Source organism: Tiliqua scincoides, chromosome 3, assembly GCF_035046505.1.
Source record: "Tiliqua scincoides isolate rTilSci1 chromosome 3, rTilSci1.hap2, whole genome shotgun sequence".
NCBI lineage: Eukaryota > Metazoa > Chordata > Lepidosauria > Squamata > Scincidae > Tiliqua > Tiliqua scincoides.
Window position 1 is genome coordinate 10871321 of NC_089823.1, and position 23800 is coordinate 10895120.

The window sequence follows — 23800 nt, forward strand, 5'->3', positions numbered from 1 at the left end:
TCCCTGTTCCGCCCTCCCCTGCCCCCCAAAATGCCTCATCCCCATTTCTGGAATGCCCTCCAGCCACCGTCTCCTATCCCCTATGCCACTTGGCACAAACATACCTCCTCCAGCTGGTGCAGGGGCTGGATCAAGCCCTGGCAAACTGGCACAGGCCTCCACTCTGGCCCAGCCAATTCATGAGTCAATGCATACATGCCTTAAGGAGCTGACACGGAGGGCCTGCGCCAGCAAAAATCCACCTTAGGATTGGGCTGCCCATCTCCCTTTTCCTGAGACCTGCCTTTTTTTTTTCTTCTTCCCTGTTCCTTCTAATAAATTGACCCCCTGTGTCTTTAAATACGAATTATAGCAATACATGAATACATCAAAATGAAAGCCTGTTTTTATATTTCTTGAATCAGGTAGGTTAGTGATCTTAATCTCTCTGTGTTATGTAGCTCACAGTTTCTCAACCAGTGGTATTCTACCACTGGTGGTACTCAAGGTGGTGTCTGATGGTATTCACAGGGCCCCCAGCCCCCTGCTGCTCTGACAACGAGACCAGCAATGCAACGCAATGCAACAAGCACCTGTGGGAGGCTCAGCTTGGTGGGCAAAGTTCCAGCATGTGCTTTTCATGCGCTTGAAAAAGCCCTCCCGTCTGATGTCCCTGAGCCTCTCACCAGGGTTTGTTTCATTGCATCTGGCCTCCCAATTCAGAAGTACCTGGCAATGACATCATTGCCAGTTACTTCTGGTGGTGCTTCCTATAGATCAGGGGTGCTCACACTTTTTTGGCTCGAGAGCTACTTTGAAACCCAGCAAGGTCCGGAGATCTACCAGGGGGGAAGGAAGCGTCTGACAGACACCCCCTTTAATGTATGGAGCCCCTGCTGGAGTCTAGTCAGTTTTGTCAGTTTTGTTGCTGCATGCCTGAAGAGCAGCTAAAGTGTCAGTTTCAGTGTCAGTTTCAGTGTCAGTGTCAGAGCTAAATATGTCAGTTTTGTCTAGTCACTAGATGAAACTGACATATTAACAGTTTGGAGAGACAGGGCTCCGCGATCTACTCATTTTGCCTCGCGATCTACCGGTAGATCGCGATCCACCTATTGAGCACCCCTGCTATAGATGGATCATGCAAAGTGTTACGGCGGGGGACAAATGCTGGAAAACACTGATGCTTCAGTTCAGTAACTGGAGAAAAATGTCTCACTTTTTTTTTTTATTTGAGTCACTCAAGTTTGTTTTGGTGACTTTGCAAGGAACTTACATTGGGTGCTTAACAATACAGAGATCTTTGTTTAGAAATGAAATGCATATGTTTGAAAGAAATTGCAGTGCAAGCATGTTTTACATTAGCTCAACGCACTTCCCCAAAATGCATTTTATCCTTTTGAAAATTGATGCCCTCAATGGTTAGCTGTGTATATATTAAACATCTCATATTTTGTAGAATAAGCAGTTCTGAAATATAGCAGGGACAGTAATGTCATGAATTGATACTCTTAGAATAAGAAAGCTGTATGAAACATAAGAAAAAGATGCATGATAATTTCAGATTTTTTGAGACCTATAAGTTAATTTGATTAACGGCTTATGGTATAATCAAATTATAGAAAATTGATAGCACTGGTATTGACCTCTCAAAGGCCAAAGTCTGAGGTCGTCACGACTGCCACCCCAGTAAATCTTTTTTTGAGGCAAGTTTTCAAATTAGGAGTCATGTGAACTCTTAACATTGCTGATGTCTTTACTTTTTAAACTCGTGCAGCAATAAAGTCAGGCTGTGGCAGCTGGGATACTTGTAGATTGACATGGCTAATTGGCTTTGGCATGTTAGCCCCAGGAAACCTCATCCATCACTTCAGCCTAGAAAGCCTGTGAAAGGCCAGTGAGAGCATCTGGGACTGGCTCTGCTTTGCCCTTTATGCAATGCCTCTGTGCCATTTGTAACTGAAGAAATGTTTCAGAATCTTGCGACGGAAATGTGTCCTCCCCTGAGTGATATTTGACTGTACGCTTCATGTTTTCTGTCAGTGAATAAATATGCAGCTTGAAGATTTGACAGAGGAGGAAGAAGAATTGAGAATTGTGTGCTAGCAAGTATATTGACACCTAAGCTGTCCAACAGCTTAGATCTCAAAAGGATCTTCAGCACTTCTGGGCTGTTTGCCCTACCACTTTACTGGAGTTGTCAGTGAGTTGGCAATGCTGACTATGCAATAGCAGTGAAGGGTTTTAGTGTGGGAGTAGCAAAATGATAGGGTTGGAAAAGGTCACACATAGATGCACATTTATTGGATACATCTTGAGATCTTAAATAGTGTGTTTGTATTCTGGAACATTTCTTGTCGACCTTGGCAAGATCTGCTGGTATCGATGCATTTTTTAAAAAAAAAAACTATCTCTGATTTGTGGTGTGTGCATATGGAACTAGCATGCCTTAAGCCAGGAACAGAGTATGATCATGCCCTCAATCTGACATGTAAAAATAAATTAGTAGAACAGAAATATTTCTGGAAGTGGATCAGCTGGTTTGCAATCCTTCTGTTAAAGTTTAGGGAAAAAAAGATTCTGGCTGGCAGCAAACAAGGCATTCATACAAGCCTGAAGAAGAAATTCTGCCTTGTATACATGTTGTCTTTCATGGAGCCAGTCCTTGGTCCAGGCTGGCATTTGAAGTGTCTTGGGATGGGTTGAACAGAGAGTGGATAGCAGTCTGTGTAGGGCCAACTATAAAGAAAGACACTCAGCAATAAATTCAGCGTTTGTTAAGGCCACTTTGCATACTTAGTCTAATTTTCAAGAATTCTTGGCCCTCCACTGCAACACTGGATGAAGATGTCTAAAGAGGATGGAGAGAACAAAGCTAAAGTACAGTATTGGTAAAATTACATGCACCCTGCCCCATCCCAAGCAGAATTAGCTTCTCCAAGATTTCACTCTTTTCCCTGACATCGGAATTATAGCTAGCCAAAGATGACTTAGAATGCAGATTGCCACATGCAATACTACAGAGTATTCCCCCCCCCCCCCACAATTCTTCAGTTCATTCTGAAGGAAAGTAATTCTTTTACTCTCCCAAACAGTGGTTTTCACACATTTAGATCCGGGGCCCACTAGAATGAGAATCTGTCAGGACCTACCGGAAATGATGTCATGACCGGAAGTGTCATCATCAAGCAGGAAAATCATCAAGCGTGTCATCATCAAGCAGGAAAACAATCCTAGGCTGCAATCCTACCCACATATACTCAGGAGCAAGTCCCATTTACTATCATTGTTAAAAGAATATACTAGTAGCTTGTTAAAGCTGTACCGTTTTCCCAAATGCAGTCGCATACCATGGTAGCATCAAGTCTAATATACTGAAAATAAAATACTGAAATGAATGGGAACCCGCGTTAAATTGGCTCGCGACCCACCTAATGGGTCCTGACACACAGTTTGAGAAACATTGCTCTAAAAGTCAATTTTTGTGGATGTAACATTGAAACGTATCTCCAACTTTAATTCAGAAAAAGAGTGCGCTGCAGTTATACTGTAATAACTTGAGAAATTATTAATGTTTCTATCCTGCCCTTCTTCCAAGGACCTCCTGTTTTCTTCCCTATCTCTATTTTATTCTCACAACAACCCTGCGAGGCAGGTTAGGCTGAGATAAATCAGCCATCCAGTCAGCCACTGGATCAGCCACTGAATCAGCCATCCAGTGAAATTTGTAGCTAGATTTGAACCCAGGTCTCCCCAGCCCTTGTCTTTGAAACTAAGGGCCCAATCGTAACAAGGTCTACTCAGAAGTAAGTCCTATTTTGTTCAGTGGGGCTTATTCTCAGGAAAGTGTGGTTAGGATTGCAGCCTAACTGTTGTATACTGATTCTCAGTGAAGTGTTGGTTTCACTCTGCTGTGATTCCGGATCTAGGCACTTTGGGAAAACAGCAAAACTTTAAATTTCTTTTAAAAAAAATAAGCTGACTTTTTAAAATGGTGCTCAGACCAAAACTGATGAAGGAAACAGACATTGGACTGGAATTCTAGGGGAGTTGGACCATTAGGAACCTTGTGTCCTTGACCTGAGCCTTATGCCTTGATTAATGGTAGAAAGTGGAGGAAGGCAGGCTCTAGCAAAGCTTGTAAATGTCTTCTGTCAGTCTTGATGGAAGGCAGTTCAATTTAGAAGCAGGATTGGCACCCCAAAAGCCAAAGATAAAAAATTCCTGCCCCAGTATGTTGCAGTTAAGGGGAGGGGGAACAGTTTAAAGAAGGGAAATGCTTGATTCACATCATTTGTCCAAAATATCTGTGCTTGGGACTATTCACCATACAGATGAATCATTTTATCTTGCCCAGTCCACTCCTGTGTTAATTTGAAATAATTTTTGCTTATGTGCTTTTGCTCTTTCCTAAGAAGACCAAATTGTAGACCTACAAGATAGTCTGGACAGTTAAGTAAATACAGGGAAATATGTGAGAAGTTTTAGACAAGCTGAAAACAGCCTCTGTTTTTCCTCTTTTGTGCAAGTACCATCTGAGCCAGGTTGCTTACTGACACATTGTGGGCAGTGACCTTTTGGGCACTGAATTGCATCACAGGGATTTAGGTATTTGAGAAGCATTTTACCAGCATACTCCCCTCCCCAGGCATCTCACAGAGAAGAGGCATTGCATCGAGGACAGTTGCATTCCATAGGCTACATAAGATCATCCATTCTTTTTCCTTTTTGTACTTGCGCATGGAAGGGATTCCCCCCACCCCTCCATGCACATGGAGACTGTGCGTGAGAGCAAATGTAGTAAACTTTCTCCAGTAAACTTCGATAATGGAATGGTTCAGAATATTTGACTCTTGAGGTTGCTTCACCTTTTAAGCTCTGGAAGAAATGTCCACATCTTTGGCTCTCTTTGTGAAGCAAGTGGAATAAGATCAGCGAACGAATTATTGCCATGTTGCATTACTAATAGTTGGATCTCTGACATGGATTTCTGCATGTAAACTGTTCACCAGGTCAGAATTGCCAGATAAAATTATCATCAGCTGTTGGAACTGTTTGGCTTTCAGCATGTTTTTCATGTTAGTCCCCCTAGTGAATACTTTTAGTGGAGGCCTGGCTTTAGGCAGGATATGAGGATGCACATTTCTTTTCTTGATGGTTGCATACTTACTGATTCGTGTTAAAAGTTATCCCTGCGCAATGGACCATGAGACTGCACTGCACCATGGTGATAATGATTGGTATTTATATACTGCATTTTTGGTCATTGGATTTCTCATCAGACTTTAATTCAAGGCAGTTTACATAGGCAGGCTTTTCTAACCCCCATAGGGATTTTTGCAATACAATAGTTCTAATCTATCGTAGAACACCTTTGTTCTAGCTGGATTCCTTCTTGGTCTGGCTTCACTCTAAGGCTGCTTCGCCTCCCATGCTCAGCTGACAGCAACTCTTCTCTCTCACTGAGGGTCCTCTCATCAGCGTATCAGCAGTTCTCGGATACTTCCAGTTGTTTCGAACTGGCATCCCCAGATCTTCAGGCATATGGCAGCTCTACCACTTGAGCCAGACTTCCTGCGCCTCACACATCCTTTTCAGGATTTCCATTCCTTTTCCAACTGGTGTGCTGCTGCACATTGTTGGATCACAAAAGGTCCGCAAGTGTGCCTCAGTATTTGAGAGCAAAGCAGCTAAGGATCTCTAAAAATCCTTCCCAGTTCTGTGGCTCTGTTTCCAGGGCATGTGTCTGTCATTATATATTGTCTGTTCCTCCATCTCTGCTGGCTCTGCCAGGAGGGACAGACAGTTTGTAACTAAAAACAGTTGCCCTAGAAAGAGAGCTGCAGAACCCAGACAAGTCTCCTGGAAGTGACATCGCAAGGGGCAAAGACCATAGAGACAACCTTTGAGATCAGTGTGCCCAGAGAAGAAAAAAATGGTGACAGTCACTGCTCTACACTATAATGAATGTGGGCCACACTGCTTTCAAAACTCATCTTAAATCTCAAGTATTTTGGGTCTAGCCGTTCAGTTGATGCAGTATTTACCCTTGCTTACCTGGGCTGGGCAAGTTCCAAGCAGTCGTTTTCGGGAAGGTTGCGGAAAAGGATTTGCAGTTCTTAGAGAAGAACAGGAAGAGGTGGGAGGAATGTGGGAGGTGGTAGAGGTGGGAGGGGTACAGCCTCTGAAGCCTACTTCACAGCATGACAAGGGGCTACACTCCAAGCATGTAACATGAATAGGGGTTCTAAGATTCAAGAATTGGGTTCCTTATTAAGTCTTGAGGTGAGTGTGTCATGCATTTCAAACAGAAAGTATGTCATGCAAAGGTGGACTTGATAATAGAAAAGAAATAGCAGGAAATCAGTTGGGGGAAGGGAGGCTGACAACCACTTTTCTGCCCAGTGTTGCGTATATGCGACAGGGATCAAATGTGTACACCTGTGCGCTGGGCAGAAATGGGTTAACTATAGTGCATTCTACCTTTTACTAAAGACTGACCCCTTTCCAGTTGTGACCACTGAAAAATTAGTTGCCCTGTGGGAAAGAGAGGAGACCTAGTTGACGAAACTATGTTTAACACTGTTTCTTCCTGGGAATGGCCTCCCTTCCTGCAACATGCATTAATCTTCTCTGTCTTGATATTATTTTTCCTTTCTTCTCCCTCATTTGTTGTCCCCAAAGAGGATGTTGATCTTGAGCCCTTTAGTGACAGGGCTCCAGTTTCCTTTCCTGTCAGTTAAAATGGCTGTTACCCAGCCTGAACCCATGGGATAGGATAGGCTGTAAATCAAAATAAATACGTAATAAATAGAGGAAGTTTGGTGGGCCCAGGCTGAATCTCTCTGTCTCAGTGGTATGTCTGTCTTTAATACGGCCCTTAATCTTCTAATTACTGTAAAGCTTTGAGAGAGCCTAGTTACTTTTTCATCGAAGGGTTAACCAATTTTCTTTTGAAGGGATTCAATTAGGAGCTATTACAATAGTTTATTGCTTCAGGGCAGTGAAACTTAGAAGTTCAGTTGTTTGGATAATTAAAAAAAACAAAGTTCAGAAATGAGGCAGCACTCTTTTTTTAGCTGTCACTGTTTCAGTAACTTACAATTGGAGCTTATTCTTCTGTTTTTGACGGAAAAGAGGGTCTTTTAACATGTGGCTTCAATTCACGTTTTAATCAGAATGTGGAAGTAATTACTATGACATCTGAAACTGAGGTAGCAATAAAAAAATTATCACAAACAAGACAGCAGACACAAATTATTTTGTGTTTATTAATGGGTGGCCTTTGGAAACTTTCCCCCTCAGCTAATTGGTTCCAGATATTGGAAACCGAAATCGTTTTGACCGATATTGGCTGCCTATATTTAACTTGAGCTGGCTGTATCAGAATGAAGCCGCGTCAAACATTACTGTCTGTCTCCACAGATTGTGGTGATAGTATTATTAACAGTATTTATATAGTAATATAGTAATCTTGCTGGCTGGGTTATCAGAGACCACTATGAAAGCAAAGTAATGTCATGATTGCTCTGCTTGTCCAGTTATTTATCCGATTTTGAGGGTTTTACAATCCAGTAAGTGCTGCAGTCTTAGTTTAGGCTGGTCACAAGGATGTCAGGACTGATGAAATGCTTGTGAAGAGGTTAAATACTCACATGAGGTGCACATCCTATTAATTTGAAAGCTGTCCTATAAACTTCCTTGACAACTATATAGACGGTAACTAATTTATCATAAGGAAATAACTTAATCAGATTAAAGCATCAAAAACTTGGACTGCAGTCACTGTTTCTAAATGGTATGGAAAATTAACATGTGCCTGTAATTTCTAATCAAAATGTAGTCTCTTGGAGAAGTGTGTTGGTATCAGAAGGTATCTCTTTAAACTTCTGTCTCTGTCCTGATAGAGCTGATCACACTTTTCTTTTTATCAGTCTATCCCAGGGAGCGTGTGGTAGTGGGGAGGCAGGGGACACAGAGCCCCCCACCAGGAGCCCTTCAAAAAGCTCACATAGCCGTGGTGCTTTTCAAAGCACTCCGATGGGAAGGCTTGGGTGGGCTCTGCCTCCCCACACACCGCATGTCCCAACTTCCAGTCTGCAACTCTTGTCTTGCACCACATTTTCACGCAGACCAAACAAAAAATACACATAACCTGAGAATTTCTATAACATTTTGATTCACAAATGCATGTTTGTTTCCTGATCTGTGTTTTGTTCTATACAATATGTTTCTACTCATAAATTATGAATAACAAAACAATAAGTAGCTCCAGGGGTTTCTTAAAAAAAAATGAAGCTCAGTCTTGTTAAAAGGAAGACTGGATGATGCTCGAATTTGGGCTATGCTGTTTTTTCAAAATACTGTAGGTCTTCCCTGTGTGTACTGGTTCCATTCTAGAGGTTTGGCCCGAAGTCAGAATGTACTGTATGGGGATCAAAACAGCCAGCTCTTGCCAGCCCACTGTTATTATTGCTGTGGAAAAGCACCACAAGGAGTGAACTACACCTGCGCTGAAAGGGCGACCCATTGTCTGAAGTACAGTGGTGTAGTTTCTGTTGCTGGAAATGTCCCCTGAATATAGCTGTTGAATCATAGAGTTGGAAGGACCCCACAAAGTCAACTAGTCCAGTATTTCTCAGTATTTGCCCAGTATTTGTTCTCTGCTGTACCACTTTACATGGTTCGCCTGTTTGAAGTACCACTGGAAGTAACTGGCAGTGCCATAAGAACATAAGAACAGCCCCACTGGATCAGGCCATTGGCCCATCTAGTCCAGCTTCCTGTATCTCACAGCGGCCCACCAAATGTCCCAGGGAGCACACCAGATAACAAGAGACCTGCATCCTGGTGCCCTCCCTTGCATCTGGCATTCTGACATAACCCATTTCTAAAATCAGGAGGTTGTGCATACACATCATGGCTTGTACCCCGTAATGGATTTTTCCTCCAGAAACTTGTCCAATCCCCTTTTAAAGGCATCTAGGCTAGACGCCAGCACCACATCCTGTGGCAAGGAGTTCCACAGACCGACCACACGCTGAGTAAAGAAATATTTTCTTTTGTCTGTCCTAACCCGCCCAACACTCAATTTTAGTGGATGTCCCCTGGTTCTGGTATTATGTGAGAGTGTAAAGAGCATCTCCCTATCCACTCTGTCCATCCCCTGCATAATTTTGTATGTCTCAATCATGTCCCCCCTGAGGCGTCTCTTTTCTAGGCTGAAGAGGCCCAAACGCCGTAGCCTTTCCTCATAAGGAAGGTGCCCCAGCCCCGTAATCATCTTAGTCGCTCTCTTTTGCACCTTTTCCATTTCCACTATGTCTTTTTTGAGATGCGGTGACCAGAACGGGACACAATACTCCAGGTGTGGCCTTACCATCGATTTGTACAACGGCATTATAATATTAGCCGTTTTGTTCTCAATACCCTTCCTAATGATCCCAAGCATAGAATTGGCCTTCTTCACTGCCGCCGCACATTGGGTCGACACTTTCATCGACCTGTCCACCACCACCCCAAGATCTCTCTCCTGATCTGTCACAGACAGCTCAGAACCCATCAGCCTATATCTAAAGTTTTGATTTTTTGCCCCAATGTGCATGACTTTACACTTACTGACATTGAAGCGCATCTGCCATTTTGCTGCCCATTCTGCCAGTCTGGAGAGATCCTTCTGGAGCTCCTCACAATTCCTTCTGGAGCTCCTCACCATCATCTGGCAACATCATTGCCAGTTACTTCTACGTTGGGAGGCCAGATGTGATGAGATAAACACCAGTAAGAGGGTGGATGGGGTGACATTTTTGAGCATGGAAAAACATACTTTGAAGCCTCCTGCCACTGTTTGTGTCGCATTCCTGGGCTTGCTGCTAGGCAGCAGGGGTCCAGCGAGTACCACCAGACACCACCTCAAGTACCACTGGTGGTACTGGCACCACTGGTCAAAAATCACTGATCTAGTCCAACCCCTGCCTGTAGCAGATAATTGTCTTAGAGCATCTCCAGCAGGTGCCCTTCAAGGCTCTGCATGAAGATCTCCAGTGAGGGAGAGAATCCACCACCTCCCTCAGCAATCCGTTTCACTGCCAAACCACTCTGACAGTCAATAATTTCTTCCTGGTATCCAACCAGAATCTCTTCTCTTGCCGTTCGTACTCATTAGTTCTAGTTCCAAGATGCAGATGAGAACACAGGTGTTCCTTCTTCCACATGACAGCCCTTCAAGTATTTGAAGACTGCTATCAAATGTATTTGTGGAAATAATAGCTCTGGGAAAAACATAAATTGGTAGTTGAAAAGAAAAGGTTACAAGTCTGTACACTGCTAGTAGTGTGTTTGAAATATATGTCTTGAGTACTAAGCTGCATTTAGATTATTTACGGCCTAAATAAGCATCAGTCACAGAGGTAAGCTGATGCAGGGAAAGCTGTTAAGAGGGAGATGGGGGGTAGTGGAATATTGAAACACCTTATATGTTTTATAAGAACAGTCGTACAATTGTTTCCTGGTTTTCACCTAGGCTGGCTAGAAGTTCATTTACAGTCTACTTAACAACAGTGCATGCTAGTAAAATAACACTTACTGAGAAGTTTTGGACTGTGTCCAGCACTGCTCTTTTTTAAGTGACAAATTAATCAGATCCCCTTCCCCCTTTTGCTCCTAATCACACAAAGAATTCTGCCTCGGTGCCCTGTTTATAAGACTGTTAAAATGTGTCGTTTGGTATATCAAGATAATGCTTTGTATTGTGGTCATTTAGCGCAAGAGAAGCGACAGGATGCCAGTTTATAAAACATACATATTTTAATTGCTGTAAACTGCACTGAGGGATCCATTCATGGCTGAATTATTAGCTCCATGGGCGCCAGCCTCCGAGACTCTGCAGCTCCTGGACTCTAACAATGATTTGTCTTTGCCTTGCCGTGACACCATTTTTGTAGGTTTCTGTTCAAAACATGCAGTTGTGCTTTTAGTCTGTTTGCAGACTGGGGTGTGTGGGTGTGGAAATGTAAAGAGAAGGTTCATTGTGGTCATATTCAAAATAAATTTAAAAAAATACACAGTACCACCTGAAGTTCAGAAGTCTCTGGAAACACTAGTTAATAGGAATACTAAATGTTTTACAGCGCAATCCTAACTTGCACTGGAACAGGCAGGCCAGCAGGCCAGTGTTGTATCCAGCGCAAGTCTGGAGCTGACTGTGTCTTGGCTCGTGGCAGGGGTAACTTTTCCCCTTACCCTGGGGAGAACCACAGCAGCCCCAATGGGGCTACTCAGATCTGTACAACTGAAATCGGTGGCGCAAATCCAAGCAACCTGGGACTGCCTCAAGCCACCCAGGAATGGGGTTAGGATCTGACATAAGTTCCGGATCCTGACCCTGCCTCCCACTCCCTGCCTGTCCGCCCCCACCCTGAACCACCTCCTCCCTGCCTTCCCCACACCCCACAGTCCCCTGTGCCGGCTGAGCTCAACCAACACAAACTTACTGGGCTCCAGGGCTTGTGTTGCCGCGGGGAGGCTGGGGCACATCTGTGTGCTGGCCTATCTATTCTGAGAGTGGCATGAAAGTGCTTTATGACACTTTTGTGACACTCTTTTGACCAGCACATGGGACTTGCGCCAGTCAAGGGCACCTCCAGGATTGCACCCTTAGTGTCTAAGACTGCAATACCATACGTACCAGGGAGTATTGAACATAGTGGGACTTAATTTTGAATAAACACGTATAGGATTGTGCTGTTAGCTCCCCAGAGATTTGACGTAAAAATTGATATTAACTCTAGATCAGTTTCTCAAGACTTGTCCTCCACTGTACCACTTCACATGGTCCACTTATTTGAAGTACCACTGGAAGTAACTGGTGATGACATCACTGCCAGTTACTTCTGGGAGGCCAGATGTGATAAACACCAGTAAGATTCTCAGAATGAATGGGAAGGCTTTTTTGAGTGTGTAAAAGCATGCTTTGGAGCCTCCTACCACTGTTCATTGTGTCATGTTCCTGGCTTCACTGCCAGGTGGCAAGTGTTCAGGGCTCCCACGAGTACCACCAGACACCACCTCAAGTACCACTGGTGGTACCACTCATTGAGAAACACTGCTCTAGATTTAGGTACCATGTTTCTCTGAATCTGAAGTGGAACTTCTTAAGGACTAAAGTGGAGATTTCCAGACTATGCATTGTGATGCCCTGGGGCGTTGCAAGGCAGTTACTGGGGTATCACTGGGGTATTGTCGCTGCCTGGCAGGGAGACTGCAACATGACCTTGCAAACAGCGGCAGGAGCCTTGGCACCGCAGTCAGAGTTCCTGTGTGTGGTTTTTGTGCACGGTCCACCTGCCCAGAGCCTCTTACCACGGTTTGTAGGGTTGCTGCAGGACTCTGAATGTGGAAGTAAGTAGTGGTGGCATCATCACGTGACATGAAATGGCGTAATTGCTGTTTACTTCCAGGTCCCTAGTACTGGGGAAGGGTATTGGGGGCTGGGTACGTGTGAGAAGTACTGAACTAAGGGAAGGAGACCCTCTGTTGGACACTTTCTGCATGGACTAGTTTTTTTTATTAATATTATCAGAGTCTACTCACAGCAGATTATATGTTGCTTGATCAACAGTGCGCCTTTTCATTGGATATTGTATTCCTTGGATTCTGCTATCAATTGATAATGTGATACTGTCATAGTGTCACTCCCTGCCTTATCATGACCTTTCATTTCCCACATATGAATGAGCACTACCAGAAAGCCATACCTCTTTCTTTCCCGTTTTCCCATGTCGGTTAATGCTAGGGAGACTTGAGCAGGTCAATGTTGGCATATTTTATTAAGTACATCTCTTGGTGCCAATCTTGAGGTGGCCAAGTTTTCCATGAATTCTTCATAGTCTGACTTCTTAAGCCCAAAAGGAAATCTAAAGTCTACCCCTGGTGGTCTTCATTTCAGCTATTTGATAGCTGAATGTACCAAGCATAATTGCTGGATACTAAATCTTTGTATGATTAAGAAGCAAGAAACATGTAGTCCCCTATTATTGTCTCTTACCTGTTTCTTCTATCTCGCTCTTGCCTTGGACTCACCACTCTACTTTTAATTTTCCTTCCTTCCTTCCTTCCTTCCTTCCTTCCTTCCTTCCTTCCTTCCTTCCTTCCTTCCTGTCTGTCTGTCTGTCTGTCTGTCTGTCTGTGAGTGGGAGAAGGAATTGCTCTTTGCCCCCTGTTTCCCCTGTTCTTTTTGTGAAACTGCTCAAGGGTTGTATTGTAGTTACTTGGGGGTTACATGTTTCTCAAAAAATTGAGGACCTGCAGAAATTATCATACTGCTATGATTTGAAGAATCTCCAGTATCTTGATAGAATGGCAAAAACACAGTCTTTTGAAAGACCCCATAGTCTGGGCTGGTAAGTACAACAGGACTTTTTTTTTTAGTACCTACATTGAGGTATATCCATCCCAAAGGGGTTAACATATCTACCTTGTAGCCGGCTGTTGACAGAGCTGTAACTAGGGCAGAACCTGAGGGTCACCTGCCCTAATTTGAATGTGTTATGGAAATGTGGGATATAAATATTTACATAAATAAATAAGCCCTTATGAGCATTTCCAAGCATATGGGCAGGTCTGCATGCAAACTAGAGTTGTACAACAATGCATGTAATAAATGACAATCTCCTATCTTACATTTGATTTGTCTAGTACAGGGGCGTCAAACTCATTTCATGTAGTGAATCGAATAGCAGTCATGGTACCTGCTGAGGTCCGCAACTGACATCATTAAGCAGGAAGTGACTTGTTGTGCAGATGACCACAAAGAAGCACTTTGTTCTCACATAAAAACTCATTTGCTGCAAATGACAGAAGAAAATAATGTGCAAGTCTTGTTTGTAATTTCAAGATATGGGAGAGCCCAATTACAACAGGGACTGGATAAATTGCTTCTGCAGTTTTTCTGCAAATCCAGCCCACGAACCTTATGTTTGATATCCCTCATCAAGGACTTGCCCAAAAGGTTGGCAAGGTTGTCTTATGTTCTTATGTTTATGTTCTTATGAAATTTTAGAATACTTTTGTGGAAATGGCAAAACCCATTATTTCTTGCCTATGTAGTTCATGCACTGTCTTGAAAAACTGTACAGTTTTAGAAGGGAAATATAACTTTTTATAAAAAAAAATCCTGCCAGAATGGTTACCTGACCTTTCAACTGCTTTAACCCAGTTAATTGTAGATCTTTAGATTCACTTTGATGATATTTCAGAAGTAAATATCACACCAACTAGTTCTGTATCAGATTACATGTATCTTTCATCAAAAATGATTCTTTTCTAATTAGCCATCAGTCAAGAAAGAAGGCAGGGGTAACTTCAAGAAATGTGAAATAGCTTAAGTCTCATTCTGTTTCTGATTAGTCCAGAGCAACTGAATGGCAAACATGCATCAGAACGAAAAAGCTTTGTCTATCACCCAAATTAGATGCAATTGTTAATATTTATTTAATGTGGACTCAAGATAAATCAGGGGCAGGTTATATTTTTCACTCTTTTTTAACATATATAAATCACTGGACTCAGTTAATATACAAGAAACTTACCAATTCATTGATGGTGATCTGTTTCACTTACACATATTGCATACATAAAATTGCTTATGTCTTTGGGGAATGTTAAGATGATGTAATCTTACAATGTAAAACTATTATGATTATGAGAAATACCAAGCGTAAATCTTTTGAGTCATATTGTGGGTCAATTGACCTTGAACCTGCTCAGAGTTTTTTTTACCAAGTCTATGATATTCAAGCTACAGTTTCCTTTGAATAAACTGAGGTTCCAGACTTGAGTGTCTAAGCCATACGGTGAATTGCATGCAAGTTTTCCCAGATCTGTTGTTCTGTTTAATATTGTTCTAGTGAGACACGTACTAGTGAGTTAATAATTAAGAACAAATTGAACCTGAAAATTATGGGATTTTGTAAAATTCATTGGTCAAGGACAACTGATTAGGTTTATGGAGCATGATTGTGGGAGCATGTGCATTTTCTTGGTTCCTGTTATCCCAGCTGTTGAGCAGTTGAGCACAAAATTTGGTATTGGAGAGGACCAGTCAGAGGGAACCTTGCTGAGATTATGTCCACTGTGCTTGATGCCTAGCACAATCACCTTACAGTTGCTCTTATCCCTATTTTAACCCTCCAACGTTCCATATACTAAGTGTCTGCCATTCCACCCACTAGAACAGTGGTTTCCAACCTTGGGTTTGCAAGCTGATTCTCAGGGGGTCGCAGAGACCCCATTTACTACTATAGATGCATTTGCACAACATGAAAAAGTTGCATTTTTGCAACATTTTCAAGGATCCTCCAGAGAAATGCAGTTTTGAAAAAAATTTCAGGATGTTTCCACATACTGGTTCATTCATGAATACAACTTGTGATTTATTTTACAATTGTGATTTATTAAAATGATGACATCACGTCCTGCTTAATGACATCACTTACAGCCCTGCCTGTACAATGATGTCAGTTCTTGCTTAATAACATTACTTCTGGTCTTAGGGAGGGTCTCGACAGGTTGTCGTACCTAAAAAGTGGGTGCTGGTGCTAAAAAGCTTGGGAAGCACTAGAAGGTAGTTCTTGAAAAGAAGACTTAACTTGTATTGAGGCACCCCCCCCCCCCCCGCTTCCTTTCCAGGATAGTTTTCTCCTGCTCCCTCCAAGAATGGACACAAGTTCTGTGTGGTTCCTGGAGCTCGGCTGATCTGGGATCCGTGTAGATCCATATTATCGCACTGCCAAAAAAAGAAGAAAAGAAATATAAAGAGAGAGTCAGTAATAGGAATGATGCGCCCATAAGGGATCTTACTATTTAGTTTGAAGTGCTGAGGTTGTATTGTATTCATAAGGTTACTTTCTTAATCTTATAACCCAACCCACATAACTTGTCTCACCGCACATGGTGTTTGTATTAGTAGATATGGCTTTTACTTTTCTGAAAATAAGGCCTAGATGACGTTAACCAAACTTCTGAGTTTATATCATAGGACAAGATCTTATTGTTGTGCAGCAGATTCCTAAGCATGTACTCTGAAAGAAGTCCCAGTGAATTCAGTGACTGCATGAAGAATCATGACCGTAAGCTGCAGTTCTAAGCAGGCTTACTACAAAGTTAACTCTCATTGAATCATTCATGATTAACTTACATGAGTATTGGGTTGCCAAAATGGCTTGCTGAAGGACTTTGAGCAAATATATTTTCTCTGTGTGATCATTCCATGCCTGCGTGTGTGTACACACAGGTGTGTGCCGCTCAACAGCCTTCCACTGACTGCATGTACAATAGTGGTCAAGGCACAACAAAGAGGCTCTTAATGAGGTTGTCAGGTCTCAGATAGCCTGCAGCAGAGTGTCTGCTTACACAACAAAAAGTCTCTTGATACAGAGAAAAGGCAATCTATATCTAGTAGCCTATGCAGCCATGGAGTTTCTGGCAGGAAGTGTCTGTTTACACAACAAAGGCACTAGATTGGGCTGAAAGTTCACTTAAAGACCTAATTGCACAAGTTTTTGTGGTGCTTGCATTAATACAAACAGACCAACCTGTGCCAACACTCTGTGCGGCAAGATTTCTTCCCAACTGTCCAAATAATGACTCAGAATTTATTGTACATTAAGACCACGAGATACTTGCTGGTCGCTTACGTAGGTCTGTATGGAACTTGAAACGTATGAAGCTCAAGGCATCTAACTCTTGCTAGCCCAGTGTTGCATCTCTGTTACATGAGCCAGTGTTACATGAGCATTAGCCTCTGGTGCTGACACATCACTTTAGAAGCTCCTATTATTCTTGATGCTGAAATGAGAGTCAGTTGCAGCAACTTTGACCTTTCTTGACCCGTAAGTCATCACAGAGGTTCTAAAAACATCTTTTGGGCAGTCCTGATCGCTGGTATAACGACCACCCCTGTGGCTTGCATGTTGCTGTTTCTCTTCCCATATTAATTGTATGCATTCCACTTCCTACTGCAGGGTTCTAAGCTTCTCCCAATCTGAATATATAGCCCCTTGGTTCATGTTTTCCAAATATCAGCAAAATACTTGGACAAAATATCAGCTTGGTTGAAATGTACAGTCTTCTTGAACAGTGTTTTTATTGCCCAAGCTCCCACTGGTATGTATGGGAAATCTTGAAATACAAGTACAAACGGAACCCACAATATATCTACTTCTGCATAGCTCTGACTATGTAGAAGGTTGAATTTTGTATTAGTGTGATATAGATGATGATAGGTATTCTTGTTGCCTCCATGGAGCTCTGTACCACATCAGACTTGCCAGGGTTCAAGCCCAAGCACTGTACTTGATTGGTTTGGCCTTTGGGGCTGCTCACCTGCTTTCTTGGAGCAGTTACTGCTTGCTCTAGGCAAGACAAGTGGCATGTGGTTGACTTGGCTTTTTCCATTAAGTTTTGATTGGTGTGTGTGGTTTTTGAGTGTGTGTGTTTTGAGATTAGATTCTAACATAAAAAGCACCTTACGTCTTTGAAAGCGTGGTGTTAAAAATCTTTGACTTATCTGAGTTATAGAACTAGAGCAGTGGTTCCCAAACTGTGGGTTGGGACTCACTACTAGGTTGCAACCTGATTTTTTGGTGAGTCGCCAAAGGGTGATAAAAAGATCAGTTGCTAATTGCCTGAAGCTATTCAAAAATCAGATACTGTAGCTGCTAACTGCTCTTGCTCTGCAAGTAACTGAGCTCCTGCAGTTTTCAAGCGTGTATAAATATAGGGAGATAAATGTTTGGGGGTCTTTCTGGTTATGGTACTTATAAATAAAATAAATACATTAAAGTATTTCTTTCTAGATCTCCTATTTTAAATGTCTGGTAAACCTAGGTGGGTCCCAATAGAATGTTGTTTTAAAAAGTGAGATCTGGTGCTAAAAAAAGTTTGGGAACCACTAGAGATTTTCATGAGTTTTCAGTTTCTTGATTGAATTCATACCATGCATGAAGGAAAATTGATATGAACAAAATAATTGGCATGCTGTCTTGCAAAATAGTTGGCATACTATTCAAATGGTATGAAGGAACATGATACTACAGCCTGCTGTCACATTGCATCTGGTGCGTGGTGAAGTAATAAACATTTCTTGAAGGAAAGCACACACTTATCTATTATAACCACTTGCTCCTCTGATGAAGAGGAGCTTGGACCCACACAAGCTTATGTCAATGTGATTGCCTTAGGTGCTTGGAACTCTGTTATAATTCAGTGGTATTTCATGTTGACCTGATTAGAACCATTTGTTGGTGTTCTGGCTGTTATCCAGAATTTTAAAACATCTTTAAGGTTATTTTGAAGCCGGGCCTGCTTCTGATTTTGGCGTGTGTTTGGAAGCACTTGGGGTAGGAATTCTACTCCCTAGGTAAGCTCCTTGGTAGAAAGGATGCTTGAAACTCAAGAACAGCCATTCTCAATGTGAGCCACATGGCCCCCCTGGAGAGCCCTGGATTTGAAAGGGGCCACAGACTGAAAGCAGTGAGAAGGAGATTTCATGTTTGTCCATGTTGTGTCCTTGTTTGACATGGGGGCCCTGAGAAGAGCTCCTAAGGTACCATAACCAAAAACAGGTTCAGAATGAATGCTCTTCTAGAGCAAAATTCAAATCTGTTCTTTATGTTAACTGTTCAGAGGGACTGAAGGTTGGAAACTGTATGTACTCGTATATGTTATATATATATGTTGGCAACCTTCAGTCTCGAAAGACTATGGTATCGCGCTCTGAATGGTGGTTCTGGAACAGCGTCTAGTGTGGCTGAAAAGGCCGATTTGGGAGTGACAATCCCTTCCACACCGGGAGCAAGTGCAGTCTGTCCCTGGTCTGTCTCCCTGGCTATGGGCCTTCCTTCTTTGCCTCTTAGCCTCAGACTGTTGGCCAAGTGTCTCTTCAAACTGGGAAAGGCCATGCTGCACAGCCTGCCTCCAAGCGGGCCGCTCAGAGGCCAGGGTTTCCCACTTGTTGAGGTCCACTCCTAAGGCCTTCAGATCCCTCTTGCAGTTGTCCTTGTATTGCAGCTGTGGTCTGCCTGTAGGACGCTTTCCTTCCACGAGTTCTCCATAGAGGAGATCCTTAAATAAAATAGCCAGGGAGACAGACCAGGGACAGACTGCACTTGCTCCCAGTGTGGAAGGGATTGTCACTCCCGAATTGGCCTTTTCAGTCACACTAGACGCTGTTCCAGAACCACCATTCAGAGCGCGATACCATAGTCTTTTGAGACTGAAGGTTGCCTACAGCTCCATATCATAAGCTCAAGGTATACAGTTGTATTTCTTTGCTCATGAATTAAAGCATTTTTAGGTCCCATTGAAATGTTCATGGAAATAAGTGAAATGTAGAAGTGTCTAACGATGGCTGAGTTGCACATTTGGTCACACACGTTGTGATGTGTCTTGTGTATTGCGCTGATTTCTCTGTGTTTTGTTTGCTTCTGGGTTCTGATGTATTGGTTCTCTTATTGGTTGGGTAGTCTTGAGAGCGCATAACTGTCTTGGGTGTTGAAAATGGACTACTTTGCTGTTTAGAGTAACACTCAATGGGCTACCATATCTGTGCCACTTCCTAGAACACAACCATTTAATCCCTGCCATAGACTAATTCACAGCTGTTCCTGCATCCAGTTAGATCTGTTTAACATCATCTTATTTAGTCATGAAAGATTGACTGAGTCAAAAAGTGTGTAACGTTTCATGTGACATTTCAAGAAAATGGCTTCCTAATAAATGCCTATTGTTTGGGAAAAATGTTTCCTTTTTACCTTTTCTTTTAGTTCTACAATATTATCTTTGCATATACACATTTGTTTATAAACGTGTATATATGTCCATGTAGCAAGCTGCCCAGGATATCCCCTATACCAGTGGTTCCCAAACTGGTGGGTCACGACCCACCAGCCAGGGAAATACTCAGCGATCACCCAGATCACACTGCTTCCGGGGAAAGTGGGGAATTATGACTTACCTGAACCTAGTGCCGGCCTCTGGGGGGTGCGGAGAGCTCCGTGGACACCTCTGCAGGGCTCCCCAAGCCTCAAAAATAATAAAAATCATGATCAGAAGCCGGTTCTGGTTTAACTATGTAGAACCCTTGTCTAATATAAAGACCTACCCTTCTCATTTAATCCTGCATGGATTGAGTATGATTGAGTTTGATCAGTTTTTTCTCCAGTAATGGCAATGTGCATCTCTATGCAGAAGGCAGCTTATCCTTCATGGACAACCTGAGTATGTTTTAGATGCCTGATGAAAACTGTTCTCTTTGCCTGAGCTTTCAGTGGCTTGTAACATGGTCTTGATATCTTGAGTGACTTCTGTTGATGGTTACACTTTCATTTTTGCTAATTTTAACTGTTGTTGTATGTCTGGTTCATATTTTATTCTAAGTTTGACACTGCTTTGGGGAATCTTGTAAGATTGAAAGACTGTAAAAAATACCTTGGATAAAATAGATTGATACATAATCCTGAATGAATAAAATACCTTATTTTTCCGTTGAACGTTATATAGACTTAAAAAAAAATGAAGGTCATTTGTTTAAAGCTGTCAAGATTCTGTTTTTATTTGGACTTTAAAAGTTGTTGAAAGGCAGGGTGTTCACTCATATTTCTAATTCTGTATAGCTATATTGCAATATCAGAATTTGAAAGATGCTTCAAGCCAAACATGTTCAAATTGTATATGAAAATTTCAAATGAAGAGTTTTTATTTTTGTAACAGAATTTGTGTTTAAACCTGGGTTATTTAAAAGCCTTGCAAACTGATTTTAATATTAACCCCTCCTCCAAGTTCTATGTTCTGTTGAATTTTCTTTTCTTTTTATTAAGACATATTATGCTAAAGTTTGTAAGTCTTTCTTAGAAACGCTTAGAAACTGCCTCTTCTTAGGAACATTAACACACGTGAGTGGTGGTCTATCAAGAAATCCATGGTCCCAGGTTCCCAAATTATGTGCTTCTGTCCTTTTCTCGAAGGAGCTTTGACAACTGGTTTTAGTTGTGCGAGTACAAGTATATTAAAAAAGATCTGTCACCAGGAGGAGAAGAACGAGAGTCATACACACCACTGGCTCTCAATGGAAACAAAGGGAGCTCAGCGGTATGGACAGAATGCTCTATTTGGCTGAAACATCTTAAAATGTTGGTGGAAAAGAACTGATGAAAGAAATCAATTCTGGAGAACACAAAAGGTTGCATGAGCTTCTCACCCCTTTAATCTTCAAGAGGGTGAAGAAGAATTAGGTCTTGGAGTTGGTAGGGACTTTCATGAGTGTAAATGAGCTAATAAATTGAAGCCTGCGGGGAGTTGCATTCATTGGCAACAAAGTTAAAAGTAGAAAGAAATAAAAAAATGCTCCATCTGCGTAACAGGGGCAGAGGGGGGAGGCAGGAAATAAAAGTATTGTTAATATCCTCTCGCATGCACTTGCAGATTCACTACTTTTAAGAAAAACAATTCTGCTATCACTAGCACAGTGTGTTTCCTTTTTTGGAATTAGTGAATCCAGCGCTCTCCAGACATGACAGAATTAGAGTTTGTAGTCTTGGGCTGCAATCCTAACCACACTTTCCTGAGAGTAAGCCCCATTGAACAAAATAGGACTAACTTCTTGGTAGACCTGCTTAGCATTGTGCCCTTAACCACTTAAAAATTTAATCATGGTGAAATCAGACTGTCAAACCTGGAAAGCACTTTATTCAGCTGTTTACTTCTGTTTCTCTTTTGTTTTATCTTCCAAAGCATTCCCTGGTATTAGTGGCATTCAGAAAAGAGTTATTCAGTGTCACTGTCATTTTCCGTCAGTGACCATTGTTGTAACTGCTCAGGTTCTCTTTTTGATGACCTGTTGTGCTGAATGGTAAGCTGATTGTTTGATCTTTTAAGAGGGATATTTGTAAAAATATTAAAACACAAGCACATATGTTTACTGTAATAAATGTTTTTAACCATTCTTTTCCCCCTATCGACACATGAATCATGAACCAATATGTGTAGGCATTGCCTTCAGTTTGTGCTTTCCCTTTGAAAAAGTGCATCTGTGTTTCCTAAATATTTTTATTAAACAACTGAGGCTACAGTCCTGCACACAGTTCCCTGGGAGTAAATCCCATTTAATTTAATGGGTCTTACTTCTAAATAAACTTGCATAAGAATTACGCTGTAAGGCTGCAATCCTAAACAGACTTACCTGGGAGTAAGATCTGTTGTATACAATAGGACTTCTAAGTAAATATGCATAGAATGGCATTGCTATGAAAATGTTTCAGAAAAAGTGTGATTCTTTGTACATTTATTTCAAAGTAAATCCGATTGAGTTTCATAGAACTTACTCCCAAGAAAGTGTGTTTTGTATTGTTGCCTTAGTAGACTCTTGTTTCAGATAGCCACAACCACAGATAAGACTGCTAAATTTGGCTAGTTTTGAAATAATTTTTCTTTTCTTGTGTAGGCCACAGAAACGCTATTTCGCATGGGAGTGTCAAGAAGGACAATTACTCCTTTAAGACATGGAGAGGTAAGAGTATTTTTGTTTTTAGAGGTTGTATCCAAAGAAAGTTAATCATCACGAAGCATTGTTGAAATCTGAGAGGCAAGTTCATTGTGACTTGATCCTAGGACTTGATCAAGGACTTGATTAATAGGACTTGATCATGACTAGTTTTCCTTCGATACAACCCAATGTGTGGGGTACAGTTTTAAAAATGAATTTCACCTTGTATTACGCAAAATATATGCATAAAGCTATTGAGAAATAAACTCTTCAATATATATATATATATATATATATATATATATATATATATATATATATATATCATCTTATATAGAACATGGATTGGCAGATACCTGGGACATAACCCTGTTTACACAAGGTCAGTTGACTCTTCCAGAGTTACCAAGCATATGACTTGAGACCAGGGTTTGAAGCTGGTTGCAAACCCTGGTTAATGCTAGTCCTGTGTTGTGTTCACCCTAGAGTTGCATTTTCACCAGCACGATCCATAGGTGATGCTGACAAGGAGAGGGTTGGGGCAATTCAAGGGAAGACTGTGAGGCCATGACTGTATCCAGTCAGCAGTGTTAGGAAGTCAGCAGTGTTGGGTCTACTCTAGTCCTGAGAAACTGCGGCATAGAATAATGGAGAGAGTATGCTGGACCCAAACAATTTTAGTTTATATCAGCTGTGTTCAGTTCAGCTCAGCCTGCTTCGTGCTGGTATTTACCATTAGTAACTGCAATTCATCTCTTTGCTGCCTTGAACTCTGGCATATCATCAAGGATGTTTCTACCATGAGGCATTTTGTGGGTTGTTCCAGTTATTTACGTTCGTTTTATATGCATTTTACTGTGGGGATGTGCCATTTTGAATTTTGCTTCAGGTGCCAAAGCATGATCTCTTGAATCTCTTTATATATGTATTTCTCTCCCTTTAGATATTTCTCTGGCCTCCTTGTTGCCTAGTTTTAAAGAAGTGATTAAAAACTCTCATATTGCCTTCTAAATGTCAGGTAGCCCAATCCTGAACTGCCTGGGGCGCGCGGCTGCAGTGGTGCCGAGAATGGCTGCCGCTGCATCCCGTGTGCCTTAGCCTGCTGTGGGCGGTGCCTCCGGAGAAGGGGACTTTCGTCCCAGCCCCGCAATGGGGCTACTCACTTTACTGCCGACCAAATGCTTGGCGGTAAAGTTAAGGCGTTCGTGTAGGGTGCCAAGCCCTACACAAACGGTCAGGATCCCGTGGAGCAGAGCTCCATCAGACCTGTTTCCTGCCTCCCAG

At 42.0% G+C, this 23800-nt stretch overlaps 1 protein-coding gene across 1 annotated transcript in view; it reads left to right on the forward strand.

Moving 5' to 3' along the window:
* Positions 1–23800, forward strand: part of TMEM135 (transmembrane protein 135) — a 211938-nt gene that overhangs the window by 73859 nt on the left and 114279 nt on the right. The window contains exon 5 of the mRNA XM_066621837.1: positions 22475–22540. Coding sequence (XP_066477934.1) covers positions 22475–22540 — 66 coding nt within the window. The remainder of the gene's footprint in view (positions 1–22474; positions 22541–23800) is intronic.